The 24077-nt window shown below is 37.2% G+C and overlaps 1 protein-coding gene across 1 annotated transcript in view; it reads right to left on the minus strand.

Moving 5' to 3' along the window:
- LOC125648970 (dipeptidyl peptidase 3-like) overlaps positions 1-21111 on the minus strand; it is a 43303-nt gene extending 22192 nt beyond the window's left edge. Inside the window, exons 1-8 of the mRNA XM_056166147.1 lie at positions 20625-21111; positions 7947-8964; positions 6816-6876; positions 6553-6722; positions 6234-6350; positions 4558-4647; positions 2483-2775; positions 1851-1866 (exon numbers count right to left, since the gene is read on the minus strand). Coding sequence (XP_056022122.1) covers positions 1851-1866; positions 2483-2775; positions 4558-4647; positions 6234-6350; positions 6553-6722; positions 6816-6876; positions 7947-8042 — 843 coding nt within the window. The 5' untranslated portion in view covers positions 8043-8964; positions 20625-21111. The remainder of the gene's footprint in view (positions 1-1850; positions 1867-2482; positions 2776-4557; positions 4648-6233; positions 6351-6552; positions 6723-6815; positions 6877-7946; positions 8965-20624) is intronic.
- Positions 21112-24077: the final 2966 nt, after the last annotated feature.

Genomic DNA, 24077 nt, shown 5'->3' on the forward strand with positions numbered 1-24077 from the left:
GTTATGACAATATTCCTTAGTTACGCGTTATTATCTATTTGACTATGACGTCAGGAACTAAAACTGCTTTATTTGCTTTTTAAGGTATTCCATGTATAATAAAAGGATAATGAACAATTTTGTTACCTTATGTTACCTTATACTGAAGTAAGTTTTTTTTTTTACCGTGTCCCATCTGTTTAGCATCTATAAGTCGTTGAAAAACGTCGGAATATATTGGTTCTGCTTTTCTCGTTTTATTGCCAAGTCCTCGGGACTTTAGATTTCAGAAATCGTTTTAAAGCAGTTTTCTACATCAAAATTGCCGTAAATTAACATTTTGATCTCCATTAGGACCGGGAATTTCTAATAATGCTTCAGTATCACCCTCCATAATCCTCCTACTGTTTTCTGTCGCCTAGAACGTTGATTGTTTTTAAATGAAGTTAAACGTGTTATTGTTCTAAATAAACAATTGTTACTTGGGTTACCCCCCTTTTCTTAGATACTCGCTACAATTTAGCGCTGTTTTTGAAAACGTTTTTATTTAATTTTTCTGCTTAAATTAAATTTTGTCGTGGAAGAAAGTATTATATTTGAAAAAAAATTGTGTCTAACATCATTTTTTCATGTAGTTATGTTAGATTTCAAAAGATTAAAGAAGAAATAGCCATTTGAAATTTGAGGGCGAGACAGCCCCTTGACAACGCGCCGAGACAGAGATATCTCGGCCCTTAGGGCGAGACAGCCCTACCTACTTGCAGCTGTCTCACCCTAGCCAAGATAGGTGTATCAGGGCTGATACACTACTAGGTATCATATATGATATAAAATATGAACAATAGTAATGACAAGCGGCTTTTGACCTATGTGATCTTAACAAATTCTAGACCACATGAGGGGATGCCCATGATTAATCATCCAATTATCGTGACCAGCAATGGAATAAAGCTACAAAACCCAGACTTTAGCATGTTTCACAATGCCAATAGTAATGGAAACATAACAATTAAAGTAAACTCACTGAAGGAATAAAATAGTCATATATCGTTGTACAGTATACCATGTATTTATGTTTGGGTCAATACCCCCCCCCCCCCCCCCCATTTTAAAAAAAAATGTTTATCAACTTGTTGTGTTTTAGGTATATGATATAAACAATATCACACTCTAATGTTGATCTCGGACCTGGGATTGCCCCTCGAGTGATCTCTGCCCTCGCCCTACGGGCTCGGGCCGATATCAACTCTCGGGGGCAATCCCAGGTCCGAGATCAATATTAGAGTGTGATATTCTATATATATTTTACATCGTGCACAGACCAAAAGTCGGCTGTGTATTTTAATTTCCCGTAATATTTCATTACGTATGTCATGACATCACAATGATCTTTGTGAAAGCGTAAATATCATTTAGCGCTTTGATGTCATAGTTAAAGTGTTACTAACGTGTGTAACTAAGCAAGATTGTCATTTACTATCTACCCATCAATGTATCGTTCTTTGATACTGTGGATTTCACAGCGTGTGATCCGGTTTTCTGGATCACCATACTGTGGTTTTCTGATTCCGTATCAGTATCCTCTGAAACTGATGCCGTCACAATGACGTCACAATGCATCAACGCAACGTTATTTGTGGAAAATATTGACCGTGTCACAAAACAAAACTACGTACACAAAACATAATTTCATGGTATGTATGTGTTTTTGATAATTTGGATTACATTTATCATCTTATAAATGTGGATTTAAAATGCAGAAGGGGGTATATAATAAATTTATCATTACTACAGTAATATGATCCGAAGAGTTGGATCACGTCTCGTTGACAGGCGCGGGTCATCAGATCAAACTCGACGCTTCGCGTGACTCTTCGGATTAAGTTACTGTAGTAATAATATTTATTATACTTTCATGTAAAATACTCGAATCTGATTGGTCGAGAAGCATTTGAAAAAACATATTGTTATCCTAACAGAAACAAAAAGCACGCGCCCCAGGGTGATAATATCTAGCAACGGGTAACAGTACTTGACAACGGGTGATATCATAAAAAATTATCACAAGCGTCAAATTTATGCGCGTACAGTTCGCCGTAGATTATTAGACGACGTCATTTGAGCGTTTGTAATAAACGGGAATATCCGCATCGATATACAAAATATTGCATGACAGTGATTGATCAAATGTCAACAGACGTATGTTTTTCTGCTTTCCTGTTTACATAACATTCAGTATAATAAAACAAATATTGCATGTAGTTGAAGGTAACATTGAAATATTCACCCCTCGAGAAACCATTGTCAACCTCGGCTACGCCTCGGTTGACAATGGTTTTCTCGGGGTGAAAATTTTCAATATTACCCTCAACTACATGCAATACTCTTGAAGATTGAAAAATGAAACCGGTAGAGTTATTTTCGGCTTTCTGAACTTTCTTTATTATACTATTACTTGTGTGGATATTTACCTATATTTTTGATGATATTACATACATATCACCTCCCTTTGAAAATAATAGCTTGTGATTTTCTGTAAAAAGTGGGATAAACATAAATGGACATACAACGAGTAATATTTCGTAGTTCCCTGTAAAAAAAAAAAAAAAAAGGTGGGGTGATACGTGTAAATGTAGACTCAAATAAAGTGAGCTTTGTTTCGGTGTCTGACCTTTTCCCCAGTCCCAGCTCCCTCTGCCGGTCCACCAGAGAGTACACTCGCTCGGACACTTCCTGCCATAAACCTTGGATTTCCTTGGCTGCCTTGCTGCTCATCAAAATCTTCTCAAACTTTTCCTGCCACAAACATTGAATACCTTATCCAGGTTTAACATTGTCTTATGTAATCCTAAAATCATATTGATATAATTTACATAATTAGTTAGATAATTTTTTTTAAAACTATATTTATGAGAAGGTTTCTAAGATCATAATGCTTTTATTGGATTAATGGGATGAAAAATGCTATGTATCACTTGAACATCTCCACATTTTAGCAAAATAAATGCCTGTTAATAAAGACAATGAAAATCTTCTACAAATCTCAAGTCAATGCTTTCGATTAACTTCACTATCAATCATTGGTGAATGAATTTAACGAATATTCTATATGTGGGTTTTTTAAATTGCGATGTGTATTACAAAAATGATTGACTTCCCATAACTTTACAAATTCTTCTACGTACACTATAGTGTGTAATATTTGCTGCAGTTTAATTTTCGCTATTCTAAATGTCGACATAAATCCTCATAGTTATATGTAACAGTGCAGTGAACATAAGCCCCTCGTAACATTTACTAGGATATAAAATCGACATAAAGATTTTTTTTAAATCCACATACCGTTTTGAAACATTTGATTGAAATTCCTATTTCTAAGTTAATTTTAATGCATTTAAGTTTTATTGGTATTGTATTAATGAATTATGATGTTAAACATTTGGTCACTGGGGCGGATCCAGGCATTTGTAAGAGGGGGTTCTACTAATAATTTTGGTTTTCAAAGGGGGATTTCCACCCTCAAAAAGCAAATTTTCTGACGATAAAGGAGTAATCAAAACGAAAGTATGAGGTACATGTATATAAGAACTATACATACAGGACATGAAGGATCTACCTTAAATAGTTCAGAATATATTAAATAGGTCAGAGTTTTATCAAAGTAGGCCAAACTTCCTCGACAAGGTCACAAGATCACACATCATTACATTCAATGGAAGATCTGTCCGTAAAAGATGTACATGCAAAACATTGAGTTTAAATAGTTCAAAAGATATTTTTAAAGAAATTCCTTACATATTAGCATATAACACTTTACTTCTGAATTGTGACCCTAATCCTACCCTCAGAAACCATGGTCTGCACAAACTTGGATCTAATCCATGCCAGAAAGCTTTCATGTAAATATTCACTTTTCTTGCCCAATGATCTTTGTTGAGAAGATTTGAAAAGATTTCCCCTATATATTCGCATGTAAAACTTTTATCCCTTGTGGCCTCATCCTACCCACGCGGGAAATCACATCATTAAATTTCAATTTGATCTATATCAGGAACTTTTTATGTAAATTTGAACTTTTCTGGTCCTGTGATTCTGGAAAAAGGATTTTTAAATGTCCCCACCCTATTTTTGCAATTTCGAGATTATCTCCCCTTTGAATGGGATATGGTCCTTCATTTGAACAAACTCGAACTCCCTTTACCCATGGGTATATGTAATTTGTACCAAGTTTGATTCCAGTGGTTCTGGAGAAGAAAAATGTGAAAAGTTTATGAACAGACATAGTAACGAAAGAGAAAAGGTGATAAAAATAGCTCACATGAAAAATTTAAATAACTCCCTTTGAATTTAAGTAGGACTTGATATCAAAGATTGTCTATTTTCAAATATTAAACAGAGAGCTTATTTTCAAAACCGGCTAATTTTCAAGGTTTTAGGGTATTGATATCCGCTAAAGAACTAAATTTGAATAACGACCAATAAAGAGAATTATTTTCAAACATTTATAAGGGCTTCGATTTTCAAATACCAAAATTGACAATAACCAAACATACCTGTTTCTCAGATTTACTCACTTACTTTGGGAAGATTTGGAATAATTTTACTATCACCAAATGATTTGTAGTTCCCAGAATTGGACAGAAACCCAGCAACATAAGTCAGAAATGCCTACAAAAAAATTGTGTAATCATTCAAATTCAGCCTGAAATACAAAATATACTCTACAGTTCTTATACATGTGCATTATTGTATAGCACATGTAGTAAATGAAAGGTGAGGATAACGAACAGTAATCAATCTCATAATTCCTATAAACAATACAAAATAGAAAGTTGGGCAAACACGGACCCCTGGATATACTAAAGGTGGTATCAGGTACCTAGAAGGAGAAAATATCGCCTGTCGACCGGTCACACCCGCCGAGAGCACTATATCTTGATCAGGTAAACGGAGTTATCCGCAGTCAAAATCAGTGTCAAGAACGGCCTAACAATCGGTATGAATCACGTCAGACAGCATTTGACCCAATGATAGGTTGTATTGGCAAACTAGATTGTTAAAACGACTATAGAATTTGCGAAATGTGAAATAGCAAAGATTTATTATTCATGTTAACTTATTGTAGTTCTTTCATATTTACGACCATTCAGCTGACCATTGGGCAAACACGGACCCCTGGGTATACCAGCTCTAACCACTCCGTGGCCGAGTGGTTAGAGCACTCAAAATCACACGGCCAATCACCTCTGTAGTTCTTTCATATTCACGAATATTCGAATCTCGTTAGCGCCTGTAAGTGAGAAAGTTTCCCAGTTTACTTTCGGAAGGTCGGTGATCTCTTCCCAGGCACATTGTATCTGGGTTCTCTCTTCCACCAATAAAGAACTGGGCACCACCAGATAACCGAAAAATTGTTGAGTGTGGCGGAAAACATCAATCAATCAATCAATATTTACGACCATTAATGTAGTGTAGGCTATAGATAACATTGCCAAAACCTCACGGGATATGACAAATTCACAAAATGTCATTCTCACATAATAGAGAAAAATAGGTATCTATGAAAACTGGCCCTGTGAATATGAATGACATTGTGATTCCATTGGATTTCCCTGCAAATGGTCTGAAGATCCCATAAATCCTATAGAAAATACAAAATGTAAAACATGGCAAACACGGTCTCCAGGAAATACCAAAGGTGGAACCAGGTGTTTTTAAGGAGCAGCCATCTCCTGTTTACCGATCACAACTGCCGTAAACTCTATATTTTAATCAAGTAAATGGAGTAATCTGTAGTTAAAATCAGTATGAAAAGTACGGCCTAACAATATATATGAAACACATCAGACAGCATTCAGACAATATTCGACCTAACAAGGTTGTTCATAACGACCATATAATTTTCGAACTGCTGACTTTAAACGAGACTGTTGAACCTCGTGTAACATCAACTTATTTGTAAGTAGCCTGTCTCGGTTTAAACATAAATTGATTTTACGCAGAGCATGCTCAAGTCATTAGGAAACATACACATAATATGCATGTGATAATGGAATATTGCTGCATAAATATCGAAAGTTCACTAAATGAAACATCAACTAATATAAAAAACAATGTTTTAATATTTAATTGAATCTTTCCTCTACGTACAATTCATTTCTTCACCGAACCATTTTACATTTGTGCTTTGTAATGTGCCTTGAACTCAGTTTTATTATCCCCTGTATCTGGTTTTTTTATGCAGAATTACTTACTTGGTATTCTTCTTTTGTGATACCCTGTGCCTCTGCTGCAGATTGAAGTTCTTCTATTTTCTGACATCTGAAGAGTTTGCTTATCAACAGATATATCCCAGGGGATTCGGGAGAGGTCTGTGTTCAAAGGTTACATATTCAAATAACATTCATAAAGTTCCATTTTCTAATCGTTTAAAGGAAAACTACGTTTTCCTTATCCAAAAAGAAAACTTTTGTCCTCTTCATGATATAAATTATTATGTAATGACAGCGATTTCCCACTGTAATCAAAATTATTCAATTAGAATGACTGGCATCCTAATGATAAACAAGATACCTGTATAAGGCAGATCAGCCCTCCATACCAGGAGGCTTGAGAGATATAATGTGCATAGAGTCTTTCCTGATCAGTCAATCCATTGAAGGCTGTCTGACAGTCCAACAGGGCAACCTTTGTCTCCGGGGGCAATACATACAAAGACACATCAGCCATGACTGCTTCTGAAACTAAAATTGATTCATATAATGAGTTTGTAATTATGCAAGTATACATTTTGATATAGAAGAAATTAATTGAATACCAGTATTTCAATTACTTACGAGTAGGTTCAAACTCATAGAGATTAAATGGGATAATGAACCCAGGGATGGCTGTCAGTCCCTGAAAAAAATCTGCTTGTTAGAGAGCAACCTAAATCCTCTTTCATAAACCATGCAGGTGCTCTAAACCACATACTGACTCGAAGCTACCAGACCCATATACTCAATCTTAATTATATTCTTGGGGTTTACTTCCCAGAAAAATTTACCTTACTGATACTATTTCCGTCCAAGACATTATTCGTTGGACGCCAACTTGTAACGAGAGGGCAATTTTTCAGCCTGACTGCCATTAATGTTGGGTTGTCTTTGAATATTTCAAGATATATAATGTAACGTTACCCATTTCCATTTTAAACCAATTTTTATACTCATGTAAAAGATTTATCCTACTAGTAACTCAGATGTAACTGATAAAAGAATTTATTTACCCAGATTTGCACTCTGTATTTTCTGTAAGAAGAGTGACTACAAAATTTATTATCAAAATTGATTGTTTGTATGATTGTATATTTTTAACATCCCTTTTGAGAATCTTTCACTCATACATAGAAGTCACCATCACCAATGAAGGGCTGCAACATCTTTATCGTGCCACACCAGCTGTGACACGGGACATCGTTTTTTGCTGTCTCATTTGAATCACCCTCCCATTTAGTCGGCTCTTACGACAAAAAAAGGGGGGGTATTGAGGATGTAATCTGACCCGGATCCCCACGGGAACTTATTAAAATTGAGAAATTGCAACATGTTTGATCCCTTGACTATTTTAAATCATCGTAGAACATCGATATAAATTATTTGAAACTGTATCAATTGCGATATTGTATTTCTTGAAAGTTTGAAACTTTTAAATATTTCAATGGCACATATCCCGTGGGGATCCTGTGGGGATCCAGGTTAGAATAGGTCCTCAGTACCCCTTGCTTGTTGTAAGAGGCGACTAATTAGGACGGTCCTTCGGATGAGACCGCAAAAACCAAGGTCCTGTGTCACAACAGGTGTGACACGATAAAGATCCTTCCCTGCTCAAAGACCATGTTTAGCTATATCGGCCCTGTTGTGTGTTAAAAAATAAAGCAGAATGAATTGAAATAAAATTGTTATCATTTGATAATATAATCTTTATACCATCGCGACGTGCCAAGATTTCCCCGCCAAAACGTCAGCTTGTGGAATTCTATACAAGACAAAACCGGTATCAGTCTGGTTTTCTCGCTGGCACATTCACACTTTCTTTCACAGAAGCAGATACACTCCTCACAGACTCCCTCGCTGGCATATTCACACTTTTTAGGGAAGCAGGTACAGGTGCTGACACACTCTCTTTCACAGAAATGGGCAAACTCTTCATCCCGGGGGTAGACACACTCTTTCCCATAGGTTTCCTCGCTGGCACGGGGGAAGACACATGATGCTAAATACAGGTAGTAGAGGCCAGGAATCCAGGTCATCCAGGTTTGATGAAAACGGCGGTTGCTCTTCGTCGACGTTGTTGGTGGGTACACGAAGAATCGCATCCCTGTAGGCGGTGGAGATACACTCAGGCACAGACGACACTTCCTCCTCGAACACACTAAGAGAACACACAGAAGACACTTCCTCATTCACACAGCACACTTCACTGCGCTCACGGTTAGATTGACGGCTTTCTTTGTGTCCTCATAAAGTTGTTCGATCCCTCGTGGAGTTAGATGGAGACCGTCCCTGGATAGTAGCCTACGGTTCGCGGTACGCCTGTTATATCCGAAGGAGGGATGCGGGGAAAATTCTAGTTGTAATTTCGTTGAGGCGAGCTTCTCCAATCCAGCGTTGATGGTTGCGGCTTTGCGGTTACAGATGTCCAGGAAATCCACATCATTGCCCGCTCCTTGGAAGTAGTTGACATCACGGGGAAGGATGGCCGACGCGATGATCTTAGCGGTAGGGTTGGCATCCCAGATCGTTTTCATTAGATAGTTGTATCTGTGAAGGGTCGTCTCCGGCTCTTCTACTGGAATGTTGTTGGTTCCGGCATGTATCACGATTACGTTGAACTTGCTGAGGATTCCGGCGAAAAGAGCCCACATCTGTTCCACGCGAAATCCAGAGGAAAACCTAACGGCGGCATCATCATCCAGGACATGGTGTAGATACTTTAGCGGTGAATCTTCAACGAACAACACAGAACATTTTCACAGAACACAAATTCACAAACTAAAACACTCAATTTACACTTAATACTTATGTACCGGTATAAACTAGCACACAGTGAAATGATGATTCACACTCCAAAAAAGCACTATGAAGAGGCAATAAGATATTTTTGCAATCACAAATAATGATAGCAAAAGGAATTTTCTTCAATTCAGCATCTATTTATGGTCCTGCTTCGAAACTTTAAACCAATCAGACATGAGGGGTGGGACATCAGGTAAATAATTAGTTTGATATTACACGCAGCTTCCATATAATTTTCAGGCCATTCATTTTGAAAACTTGCCCACCATTCCCAATTTTCTATATTTATCCACACAGCTTCTGACCAATTTTCGCAGTATTCACTTTGATATTCTGATTAATCGGCTTGATGGGTCTTTTAATTAGTCGACTAAATAGGGATCACCGATCAACAACAAGCGGAAAAAAACCCAAATCAAACATAACAAGCAAAACATAACCAAACAAAATAATTATAAAAAAAAAATTAAAAAGGAAAGGAAAATTTGTTTATCTATTTATTTGATTAAAGACTTGTTAGGTATGCTTATGCTTGGGATAATTATCTAAATAAGACCCATTTGATAATTTCAGCGAGGAAACGACTGAGTCCGCTCATTCTGAGTAATCGACCATTTCTTATTACTTGTACAATTTTACCTGAAAGTTACAATATCAAAGATGAGGGAAAACGTTTTTGAATAAACAAATACAAAAGAAATAAAGTAGTTTATTGAAGTACGCTGCTTATATTTCTTGTTAAAATAAACATGCCTCTGTTCATTCTGGTACGAATTCTTGTAAAAATTCACACAAAATATCACATTTTATCATTACTTGACACTTTGGGTCCATACATGAGTGGAAACTTTACCAAACGAAAGCATTTAAAGTACTAATAGGAGATATTTACATTTTATTGAGATCCCCTGCCGTACTTTAGATACGCTTTTTGTTGAGTTCGGTCCATTTCGACAAGATTTATGAAAACACCTTATCAATTTATTTCAAATAGTTTTATATATTCTAATAACCCTGGTTCCACAGATGTAGTGTAACCTTACCGAATGAAAATATATGAAATATCAACGGAGATATTGTGATTTTTATTCATATCACTACCTCTATTCCGACCTATGATTTTACCGAAAAAAATTGTCCATATTTTCTCATTCCGGCAGGGTTTTCATCCATAGATTAATTAAAAATCTTATCAAACTATATATATTCTGATAGCTGTAGTATCATAGATGAATGGAAAATTTCCCGAATGAAAAAATATTCAAATATAAAAGATATATTGTAGCTTACACGAGAAGGACTACTCGGAATTCTTGTTAAAAATTGCACACCTTTTCTCATTCCGGCAGGGTTTTCTGATATTTATTCATAAGATATCTCCAAAAGTTTTATATTTTCTAAACGGTATGGATCTGTAGATGTGCGGATACTTTACCGAATGAAAATACTCAAAGTAATTTAGGAGATATTGCCAGTTAAACGAGTCTATTCCATCAGTTTAGATTAGTATTTTTTTCGAGCTCGGTCCATTCCGGCAAGGTTTTTCAATATACGTCATTAATTTATTTCAAATATTTTTATATATTCTAATAGCCCTGGTGTCACAGATGTGCGGAAACTTTACCGAATGAAAATATATCAAGTATTAGCGGAGATATTGTGATTTTAATTCATGTCACTACTCTTATTCCGGCCCCATTCCGGCGTTTACACTCGCCCCGATTTTTTGGATCGAAAGGTGTACTGTTGATGAATATATCAACTTTGAATTATATCGAGAGCAATCCGGAATTATTTATTTTTGTGAGAGTTGTGGGTATTCCATTAATTATGTTGCTTTGAAAAATTAAAACAATATACTTATGTGGAGTCTACATCATTTCCATGCAGAATACACCCCCGGGGTGGTATGTGGTGTTTTTATCACAAGTTGGTGCAGCATGCAGGAATTCTAAAATGTGTAAAGAAACGAATCTGCTGTCCGACAAATCGGACCTTCAATGCTATAGAAAGTTTTTATTTAGACGACACCAACAGAATTACTAAGATCAAAATGAAAAGAATTTATAGAACATGCATTGATATAACTAAACTATTGCCGATATATCGAAAGTATAACGTTAACTAGGGCAAGTATTTTTGACGGAGTGACGTTTTAGACGTCGTGGCCTAGTGGTAGAGAGCCCGTCCTTCAATCGGGAGATCCGGGTTCAATTCCTACCCGTGTCAATATATATATTTTTTTTACATCATAATGTTAACTACATTTTTCTTGGCGTTATTGAAAAATTAATTTCTCTCAAGACACTGAAGATGAAATTATACCTGAATATAAATTAAAATCAATAGACCTATGCAATCACAGAACACCAAGAAAATATGCAAGGATTACAGATTACATTTTTTTAAAATTCATTGAAAAAAAATAACAAAATACTTTATTTTCGGACTTGATTTTATTTCAAAGTATGAACCAGCAAAAGATAATGGAAAGGAAAGTTTTTCCAATGCATCTAATGTACAGAAGAAAAGTCAGAAAAAATGTGAATCCATTAGCTATTCGTCATTTCCTGCAGAGTAAGAACTTTCTTGTTGAAACCACCACATGATATATTGTGTAGCAAGTGTAGACATGTGTGTCAGTAAATTCACATCCAACAAAATTGTCACAATCAATCTTGGCCACTTCCTGAGACAAAGTCTCTACAGACAATTTCAATACCTCTCGACAGAACCAGGCCTGGGGTAATGGTAATTAAATGACAGCCAGTTTCAATGTAATGGGGGTGTAATGGACCATTTTTGCATTACAAGTAATGGCAATGTAATGCATACTGTACTGCACATTATTTTCTATTACATTTACACTACTTCAAATATTTGATGATATTTTGAAGATTTAGAATAATTCATTATATTAGTGATTGAAGCATTTGAAACATTGATGACAATCAAATGCAATGAATAACTTAATAGATATGTTTCCTAACATTGCTGAATATTTTGTGTACTTATGTTAATGTATAATTAAAAATCATAATACAGAAATAATTTTTCTGCCATTTCTTCAATATCTGACAGTATGTTATGTAAATGTGAAATGTAAATTCACTCTCAAGTATAGAAGTAATGTAATACATTATATTTCAAAATAGGAGTAATGGTAATGTGAAATTTTCTAGGTAATGTAATGCATTACATTGCTATGTAATTGACCTCAAGCCTGGATAGAACACCTTCTCATGCATATATGCAAGTGCCTTGGACCCCAACTTGTCATTTCCTCTTTTGCAAGATTTTCAGCATTTCTTCATTCAATAAAGAGATCATAATTCCAACTGCAAGGTGTCCAAGATGATGAATTCAGACCTGACCAGTGTTTTTAACAATTTGTTAACTTTTGACTCTACACTTTTCATCAGCCCTTCACCGGCAGTGGTAGCGTCTCAATATGAGTGAAATATTTTTCGAGAGGGACGTTAAAAATATTTAATCAATCAATCAATGGCGCAAGGCTGTTTTCATATGTAGTAATTTTTAGCATCCCAAATTTTAAAAGAAAGTACTTTTATACTGCAATCTTCGCAGTTACACATTAGTAACAAGAAAAAAAAAACCTTGCGTCTGTAAGGGATACAAGACGAAGATGGTCTATTATGTCAGATACGGGACTGGCACGAGCCGCGTAGCGGCGAGTGATCAGTCCCGTATCTGACACAATAGACCATCGAGTCTTGTATCTTACTTAAAACATTGTTCTATCTAAAAACAAATGCATTTAAACGCACACACAAAAAAACCCACGTACAAATAATCATTGGTATAGACAAATATATTTACACCTTTCGTTTCTGATTTGTTTTTAATAATTTTGATATATCAGGAATTCATAAACTTTAATGGCACACAAGGTCAACTCTTGTCTTTAATTCACAAAAAACTGTTAGCTCATCATTTCAATTGTCATAATACGGTACTCCTCAAAACAGGGTTTTGTTCTTCATGGAAAGCGATTCGAACGCTTCTATTGTCTGAAGACTGTACTCAACAAAACAGGTTTTCTTTTTTGGGTGAATGAGGGGACGTAAAGGGTGTTCGGAAAGAATGTTTTAGATAAAACAAAACATTGATTTCCTACGTTCCTTTCTGGGAACCCTCATAATATGATACTGACACGTAGGCTTATAACTGGTATAAAAACAGAAGCTGCATCCCTCTTTTAGCATTTAGTCCGGGTGCCTTGAAGAAATGGACTCAGATGATGACTACCCTCTTACTCAAAATAAATTTCGCGATACTACTACGGATTTAGCAGACGAGAATTCTGATGCTATTTTGAATGATATTCTGGATATAGAGGAAGAAAGAAGGAAGAAACCAAATTTTAAATTGAACTTTGACCTTAAAAGTGACTGTTTTTCTGATATATCAGATGCAGACAATGACCTCTTAGTTCAGGCCTCACAGGAAATAGAGAAAGTGGACAATTTCGAGCGATTTGCATTGCCTTTACAGGAACACGATGTACAAGACTTTGTTTTGAACTCCAAACCTGTCAATACCATTAACAAGACACGTTAGGCAGTGAGCGTCTTTAATTCTTGGGAAAACGCGCGGAAATGGCACGGCGAACTTCTGACTATGTCAAATGAACATTTGAATTCGGCATTGAAATTCTTTATTCTTGAAGTACGAAATAAGGCAGGAAAAGAGTACTATCCGAATACAGTGTATGAAATAATCATATCACTGCAGCATCATTTGAGAGCAAATAAAAGATTCGTCAGGTCATCTGCGATTCGCAACTACAAACGCACCTCCGATGAACAATTACAGAGTGTTAGTGATTTAATTCAGAAACCGTCCACAGTGTCCCCGCCGGAGCCGAAAAAAGTGAAGCTCAATGAAAGTGTTTCCTTTGGATCGAGAAAAGAAATAAACATCACTGCCGGGGATGTAACAGTGAATTTGCGACTTTAATGTGCATGTGTTTAAATGAATGATCGTGACATGGATTTATAACTGTGGTGCCTTAACGATTTCATATCCGGATTATATCGGATTATTCATGAAACACTCATTTCGTATATTTACTGGAATATTTCATGCCTTGAATATTGTATTTGATAAATAATAAATATGTTTTCTCGAACAACAAAGAGTGGCCTTTGTTCCTGGTTTTTACTGTCAGTCCAGTATTTCTCATAATATTGGCCTGCTCTTAATAATACTGGACTGCTCTTAATAATACTGGACTATGTTCAGTACAGTATGAAAAATAAAGTACTGTCAAAACAATGAACTGACGTCACAACAATGTTTTAATTACAGCGATGACTTTAACGAGAGTCTCGTAGCCACTTTGCATGTGAATTCCTTGGACAATACACACCCGAATGCCATTATTTTGGAGCCTATCATTCATAACAGGAAAATCCGTATGGAGTTGAACACTAGAGCTGCAGTATCCGTTATGTCAGAAAGGAAATTTCATGAACATTTTCCTGACAAAGTTGACATTTGCGTTTACGTACATACACAGAGGAGGTGTTAAAACCCAAAGGTGTAGCACGTGTACCAGTTACGTACGGAAATCAAAGGAAGGAACTTAACCTATATGTTGTTCAAAAAGATGGGTCATCGCTATTTGGCCGAGAATGGTTAGCTCACATTACCTTGGATTGGCCTTCTATCAAATCTTTGTCAGTTGCAACAAGTAAAGTTTCAGGCACATGTTCAAAAGGGACAAAACAAAAGTTATCTGAGATCTTAGGAAAACATGGACAGATTTTCAAGGATGACATGGGAACCGTTAAAGGAATCAAAGCGTCATTGAAACTGAAGGAAAGTGCACAACCCAAGTTTTGCAAAGCACGTCCCGTGGCGTATTCGTTGAAACAAAAAGTTGAAAAGGAACTGAACAAGTTAGTCGACAGTGGCGTCATTACAAAGATAGATTACAGTGAATAGGTTACACCTATCGTACCAGTCATAAAATCGGACGGTAGCGTTCGGATTTGTGGTTACTTTAAAGTGACTGTGAACCCTGTCCTTGAAATTGACCAATATCCGCTCCCAAGGATTGAGGACATTTTTGCGACATTGTCCAGAGGTCAACGATTTACCAAGTTAGATTTACGCCATGCGTACTTACAAATGACTGTAGATGACGAATCCAGAAAATTATTGATTATCAATACCGAAAAGGGATTGTACAGATACAACAGATTAGTATTTGGTGTGGCCTCAGTGCCAGCCATTTGGCAGCGCACAATCGATACTGTGTTACAAGGGCTGGCCGGGGTAAAATGTATAATGGACGACATGATCATCACAGGAACGAGTGAAGAACACTTACAAAATTTGGAAGCAGTACTGCAGAGACTGGGTGACTACAATTTGCTAGTAAACTTAGATAACTGTGAGTTTTTCAGGGAGCGTGTTTCATATTGTGGACATGAAATCGACAGTAAAGGATTACACAAAACACAGGCAAAAATCGATGTAGTTATCAATGCTCCAAAGCCGACAAATGTATCGGAGTTGCGTTCATTCCTGGGAATTGTGAACTATTATGCCAGATTTCTGCCAAATCTGTCTAGCACATTATATCCGTTACATCAGCTGTTGTCAAAGGAGAAGAAATGGGAGTGGACCCCTAAATGTGATAGAGCCTTCTTGGATATTAAACGAATGATAACATCCGAAGAAGTTCTGACACACTACAAATCCCGATCAGCCAGTGTTATGTATTAGATCTATCCGGATTCTCGTACTATGTAATTCATATTTTAGTCACATCTTGTGTATGAATATTGACACATGCTTTTGGGTAATAAAGTAGTTCCATGATGCACGTGTTGGTATATTGAGACGGAACACAACATTCTTGATCATTTGAACAATCACCTAAACCCGAAACCGTCGGTCATAGCCGAGCGTTTCCGATTTCATAAACGTGATCAACGCCCTAGTGAAACCATTATGACATATGTAGCTGAACTTAGGAAGCTGTCTATTCATTGTAATTTTGGAGATAATCTGAACGACACTATGAGAGACAGATTTGTGTGTGGAATTCGTAATGAAGGGACACAGAAGAAATTACTGGCAGAACAAACTCTTACATTTGACAATGCTGTGAAAATTGCGCACGCTATGGAAACTGCAGGACGTGATGCCGTTGAATTAAGGGAACAGCGAGCACCTACTGCTACAGTACACAAACTGGGAACTAGAGCACAGAGGAAAAGTAAAACACAACCTAAACAGACTAACAGTAGGTCATCTACACAGACAAAAACTGCTAAACCGTGTTGGAGATGTGGAGGTGATCACAGTGTGGCACAGTGTCGACATGAACATTCAGTTTGTCATTACTGTTCGAAGAAGGGTCATATTGAGAAGGCATACATCAAGAAAAAGAAAGATGTTGCGAGAAAACATGGTCCAACCAGAGTGAAATATGTTGATGGACAGGATGATGACTTATTTGAACCATTACTACATGTTCATAGCATCAACAACATCAACAAAATTGACCCGATTATTTTACATCTGTCGATAAATGGACATACTTTACCCAATGAAATCTACCACAGCCAGTACCACTATTGAGAAATTGCGCATTTTGTTCTCACAGCATGGTTTGCCAAAACAGATTGTTTCAGATAATGGACCTCAGTTCATTTCAGAGGAATTCCAGACGTTTCTGGCGCAAAATGGTATCCAACACATTACATCGGCACCATATCATCCAAGAACAAACGGTCAAGCGGAGCGCGCAGTCCAAATATTCAAACAAGCGATGAAAAATGCGAAGGATGACAACCGTTCGTTACAACACAAACTGAGTGTATTTCTATTTAAATACCGGACAACGCCACATTCCCTGACAAATGAAACGCCAGCAAAGTTACTCTATGGTCATAATTTGAGAACCAGACTTGACATTTTAAAACCAGACTTGAAAGCGAAGGTGGAATCAGGACAAGATCAAGCGAAACTATCTAAACATTGCGGAACAAAAGTTCGGGAATTCAAACCAGGTTCGTGATTATCGCACCCTGGGTCATCGATGGATACCAGCAGAAATTGAGGCACAAACAGGACCACTTTCATATACGGTAGATCCAGGATTCGGTACAACTTGGCGTCGGCACACAGATCAACTTCGTACAGGCTCATGTACAAAAGAACCAGAAGTAGTAATTTCCACTCCAGTGACACCAACAGGTGGCAATATTCAAGCTGAGGAACGATCTCCGAAAAAGATCTCAACTGAGAAAGAATCCGCACCAATCGCAAACGCTAAAACTCCGGAAGTACGTCGTTATCCGAAGAGAGAAAGACGTGCACCAAAGCGCTTAGATTTGTAGGGTCTGATTACACTGTGTTAAGGAGCACAATAATCTCCTGTGTAATCAGAAAGAACCCAGGGTTCTTCATTTGTAAATGTGTTAAAAATTTAGATTTTATTTTGTGTAAAATCATTACATTAATGTAATTCACAAGAACCAGAAGTTCTTTTCATAGTTCATACTTTAAGTCATGTTGCAAGGTGCTCTTCCTTCAGTTTTGTGCAGTTTTATAAAAAAAACTTTCAGTCGCAGGACAATGAACATTTACTGACATTTAAACTCAATGAATATGTAATGAACCACTTTGTAAATGAAGGGGAGGATATGTTATGTATTAGATCTATCCGGATTCTCGTACAATGTAATTCATATTTTAGTCACATCTTGTGTATGAATATTGACACATGCTTTTGGGTAATAAAGTAGTTCCATGATGGCTGACACACGTGTTGGTATATTGAGACGGAACACAACAGCCAGTACGATTAGCTTGTGATGCTTCACCATACGGCATAGAATGCGTCTTATCACATGTGATGGATGATGGGTCAGAAAGGCCTATTGCGTATGCCTCACGATCACTATCGGCTGCAGAGAAAAACTATTCACAGATTGACCGCGAAGCCTTGGGTATAGTGTGGGGTGTAAAGCGTTTCAATACCTATTTATACGGGAGACATTTTACGTTACTCACAGATCACAAGCCGTTAGTGTCTATTTTTCATCCAGAAAAGGGAATTTCGACAACTTCAGCTGCACGCATGCAAAGATATGCTTTATTTCTATCAGGATATGATTATGAAATCATGTACAAAAATACTAAAACTCATGGAAATTCAGACAGTTTATCGCGAATGCCATTATCCGAATGTGAAACTTCCGAAGACACTAGTGTTGACATAATGTACATGTCGCAAATTGAACAGTTACCAATTACGAGCGCCAAAATAAAACAGGAAACTGGACGCGACACAGTTTTATCACATGTCTACGAGTCTGTCATGAATGGGTGGATCACATACATTAAATCAGAGGACAAGGACCTGTATCCGTACTTCAGCCGCAGAGATGAATTAACTGTGCACAACGGATGTCTTCTATGGGGTATGCGTGTGATAATTCCACCGAAATTGAGAAGCCATGTTCTGAACGATCTGCATGTAGGGCATATTGGGATAGCAAAAATGAAGGCCTTGGCCAGGAGTTTGGTGTGGTGGCCAGACATCGACCAGGACATTGAAAATATTTCAAAATCATGTGCAGGATGTAGCGAATTTAAACGTTCACCACCATCCACCCCAGTTTACCCATGGGAGTGGCACACTAGCCCATGGGAGCGTGTTCATATTGACTTTGCCGGGCCATTTTTGAAAACTCAATGTTTTTTTTATAGCAGTTGACGCCCATTCAAAGTGGCCGGAAGTGGTCCAAATGCGCGAAACGACATCAGATCTTACTATTGATGTGTTGCGATGCATATTCTCTAGAAATGGAGTGCCGAAAGTCTTAGTGAGTGACAATGGGCCACAATTTACATCTGCTGACTTTCAGAAATTTACCAAAGCCAATGGCATAAAACATGTGACATCCGCTCCTTACCACCCAAGTTCCAATGGACTAGCTGAGCGGTTTGTCCAATCTTTTAAGTCAGCCATGAAAGCAAGTAAAAAGGACAGCGGATTTTTACAAACCAAATTGACAAATTTTCTTTTAGCATACAGAAATGCTTCACATGCAACCACGGGAGAGTCTCCTGCAAAACTATTTCTTGGACGTACTTTATCATCTAGACTGGATTTGGTGAAACTGAACACTGAGCGAGATGTCAAAAGTAAGCAATTTGACATGGCTAACAAAAGAGGAAGTCCACTACGTGCGTTCGAACCAGGAAGGGAGGTGATAGTAACAGACTACCGTAGAAACGCCAAATCAGACTGGGTATCCGGAACTATCAGTGAACAAACGGACCCAGTCTCATATCGTGTAGAAGTGGCACCAGGTCAAACGTAGAGACGACACATTGATCAGATTCAGGAGTTCGCGGCCAACGTCAGTGCATCAGATACACCTATTACAAATGATATCTCTGTCAATCAGCAATCCGGTGCTATTCCCAGGCAGGACTCACAGCTTGATTCGCGAAGTCAAGATATCCGTCTGTCTTGTCAGGATAGTCAACCGCCTAGTCAAGAGGTCAATACTCCACCTCAGATTCAGCAAACTGATCAGCGTTCGGAACCGAGAAGAAATCCAAGGCGTACAGCTGATCCGCCAAGTCGTTACAAAGACTTTGTATCGTGCAAGTGATTCTGTTTCTGGTTGCAGTGTTTCAGGGGCATAATAATCCCCTTGCAATCTATTTGGGGCCAGAAAGGTCTCTTTTCTTTGTTTTTTTTTTTAGTATTCATGTTAGCAATTATGTTGCACCGTGACAAAGTGTATTTTGTTCAGATTATGTGTTCAAGTTAATTGATTGAAAGCTTGTTATTATTACTGAAAGAAGAAAATATAATTTTGTCATTCTAGCGATGAACAGTGAATTATCATTAGAACAATTCAATCCTTAAAATGAACTTTTAGCATATGGACTTTTCCCCATGGACTATCATATTTGGTGGGAAGGAATGTTATGAACTATAATTTGAATATGTAATTCAGGAATAATGCGTTGGTTCTTATATTAGTATTGACATGCGCATGAATACACAATAATAAAGTAGTTCCTAAAATGGCAGATACCACGTTGTTTAATTTCTGCTGTTGTTGACCGAGTCAACCCTGTTCTGCTGAGCAGACATAACACCTCATCCCCACAAAAATCTGATTTTTATATACATGACAGTTTTCAAAAAATCTATAATGATATTCAAATCCAAAAACAGCAGTATGTCACAATAATGACAATAATATGCCATGTGGTTTATCTATTTCTTTTTGCTTTTTGTGCTCTTCTAATTGATATGGTAAAATGGAAAGGATAGTTAAGTATAATAAGTGATTCAGGAACTCACATGAAAAGGTGAAGAAACGAACAGTGACCAATCACATAACTCCTATAAGCAATACAAAATTATAAGTTGGACAAACAAGGATCCATGGACATACCAAAAGGTGGGATCATGTATTTTTCGATACCCCTCCTACTACTTTTTTGGTATCAGGTGAGAGTGTTTGAAATTTCTGTTCAAGGACATGGATATATTTCAGCGATACAAAAATATGCACTTACCTTGTTGTGCTTTCTGTAACAAATATTCCGGTTGCAACGATGCTTTCCGTCGTCCTACTTTCGCTTTGAGTGTCACCCACTTAAATGCGACCTCGTTGCTTACTTCGTCGTCATAGAAGGTATTGTTTGTTCACCGTAATATAAAAGCATATCCATTTACATGATATCTGTGATCTAGTCAAGCTTCAGTGATTGTTGGTAAAATGGATAACGAACTGAGCCGAAATGAGCATGTGGATCGGAACGTGGTAATTTCTCTCTTGAAATATATTCAATTGTAACATTTTCAGAATATGTTTCAAATACTAGAATAAGTGTTAAGTAAAACAAAATTGACTGAACATCAGTGATTATCGATTGTTTGTAAAATGATTAACGAGTCTCGGTATTCATTCTTCTGACGGTTGTATTTCATTGTGTATCGATTGCAAACATTTTATATCATGTATATTACATTAGGTATGTACTTTTAAAATAAAATTTTGATGGAAACTGCTTGTTATACCTTCTGTTCCAAAATCGAACAAGAAAATGGGATCTATGCAAGAGGCCCACACTACAGGATTCAGAAATAAGGTAAGTATGATATATGTATGCTATCTGACGAATTTCATACTAATTGATAGACCGTTCTTTACACACTAATTTTGACTATGGATTACTACATTTACCGGATACAGGGTTCACAGCAGGTATGACGGATCAATATCGGGAATGTTTGCTCCTCCTAAACACCTGATCCCACCTCTGGTGTGTACAGGGGTCCGTGTTTGCCCTCCTATTAATTTGGTATTCTTTGTGAGACTTATGAAATTGATCAATGATACAGTACGGCCAGCGCGGATCCCGTATTAGACCGCGCTCCCCCCGCGGTATGTTAATCCTTCTCGCGCTATCCCACCGAGGGATTTCATCGCGGGGCAGAGTTACACCGCCGCGGTGTGAAGTACCGTTGTTTACCTGTTAGGGCTATCTACCTGTACAATAGTTATTTTATTCGTCGGCAGAAAATGATTACGGCTTGATTATCGTCAGTTTTCTGGCATTACATACCGGCATATTAAATAAATCTTTTAACAAAAAATAAAATCGGGAACGTTGATTTGTCCTAACTAAAACCAGATACACATGTACTTAGGATTTACGTGTATCATATTTAATACACATCAACTTTTTTATTCTAAAAAAAAATCCGTTTATTTAATTTTGTTTTTTTAGTATTTTATGCTCCATATAATGATAATGTATCTTGGATAAGAAGCTATGTGCTAATAATATTTACAGTGAAAAAAAAGAAAGATTTACAAATGGCCGTATATGAGTGCAAGATTAATATGTTCTGTCTGTTTTAATGGCGTTTACATATGTATATAGACTTTGAGAATTGATTCAAAAATTTATTTCTAACAAAATATCATTTTGTCTTATTTAGGAATAAAGAAATGTCAATTTTATATTTTGCTAAAAGATTTTGTCTTCCCATTTCAATCGAACTTCATTTATATGTACACCTATTGGCTCCGTGCTGCACGTGTTCTATTCTTTTTAGAGAAGTCGAGAGGAAGGCTATGCCTCTCGACTTCTCTAAAGAGAATACACGTGTTCTTAAAACAACACACGGGGGAGAAGTGGACATGATAAAAATCTGGTGTGTATATGTTCAACGCGTCGCATAAAGGACATGAAAATTGTAATGTCTCAACCCGAGGATATGCAATCTGTTTTCTTAATTCTTTTGATAACGGTACGAATGTGAGCAACATCAAAACATACTCTCTAATTGCATACATGTATGTTTAATCAAAATCCAACATATTTTGTAGACTAATCGCACATGCATAAGGCGGGTGGCGTACCCCCAAAAGTGCGTTTTGTTATCAACTTTGTGTTATTATATTATATGATATAATTGCCTTCTTATATTCCAATCTCTCTCTCTCTCTCTCTCTCTCTCTCTCTCTCTCTCTCTCTCTCTCTCTCTCTCTCTCTCTCTCAGATTAAAGCCTCAACAATGTAAATTAAATTGAACAATTTGACAAGCATGTCTGGGGCGTTGAAGCAGACAGGAAGCGTTATGTAACAGGTATACAAATACCTCGTACCTAGATATACAAGCTATCTGGTAGCAGGTCGTTCCGCCCCCCAGTCGGATATATGCACATGTATATGACTTCTCTCTCTCTCTCTCTCTCTCTCTCTCTCTCTCTCTCTCTCTCTCTCAGATTTCCAAGGCCCCAATATCGTAATTAAAATTGGACAATTTGATATTTGGATCCGATTAAATATTCGATTTTGATTAGATTGATGCTGTATCTGTATTGAAAGCCAAGCGGCTGTGGATCATAAGTGTTTGTGTCTAGGCTTAATGTTGTCTTAGCAGTTTCACGAGTAAAGCGTGCGCTGATCGACGACGTTGAAGCAGACAGCAGATATACACATACCTATAACCGTTTTTCACAGTCCGTAATATTAAATAGTATTCTCTCTCTATCTCCCTCTACGATGAAACCTGTTAAGTGAGGACGCCCTCACATTGTCTAGAAGAGAATACACGCATATGTTATTGTACAAATATAGGCCTATGTATAGAATTAGATTTCTGAAAACTAATTTATGAAACCAATATGTGATTGATACCGACAGGGATAGGGGGCGCCTAATCAGTTTTTGTGAAATGTTTATACACATGTATGCACATGCATATCTACCCTTTTATTGAATGTATGGTTCAATAAAGCTAACATGAACAGTTTTTGTAAAATGTGTTTATACAAGTGAGGTAGGCACATGGATGTGGTACTTCATATGTTTATAGTATTGATGAAAAGCGATCTGTTTTCAGTTTATGGTCAGTATACATGTATCTATCTATCTATCTATCTTTTTTTTTTTACGTTAACGGGAGATAACTCGCGTTTGTTGGTGGTATTAAATATCTACAGGTGAGACCGCGGAGAGGACAGCGGGACCGCGTGGGAAGCGCGGGATTTGCAGGGTTACCTGAGATATACCGCGGTAGCTTAATCCCGCGGGGGGAGCGCGGAAAATACGGGATCCGCGCTGGCCGTACTGCATATGTAGTTAGCTTCACTCTTTCTTCAAATATTTTGTAGTTATTTATCTTCGATTTTATTTATGATTTCAGATTTAAGATGCTTTTTTAATCTACAAATGATACTTTATTCACTCCTTATTCTATGTTATGAAAGGTGAAGATAACGAACAGCGATCAATCTCATAACTCGTATAAGCAATATAAAATCGAGAGTTGGGCAAACACGGACCACTGGACAGATCAGTGACGGGATCAGGTGCTTAAGATGAGTAAGCATCCCCTGTGGACCGGTCACACCCGCCGAGAGCCATATATCTTGATCAGGTAAACGGAGTTATCCGTAGTCAAAATCAGTGTACCAAGACGGCCTAGCAATCGGTATGAGACACGTCAGATAG

This window comes from Ostrea edulis, chromosome 5 (assembly GCF_947568905.1).
Source record: "Ostrea edulis chromosome 5, xbOstEdul1.1, whole genome shotgun sequence".
In the NCBI taxonomy this organism is placed as follows: Eukaryota; Metazoa; Mollusca; class Bivalvia; order Ostreida; family Ostreidae; genus Ostrea; species Ostrea edulis.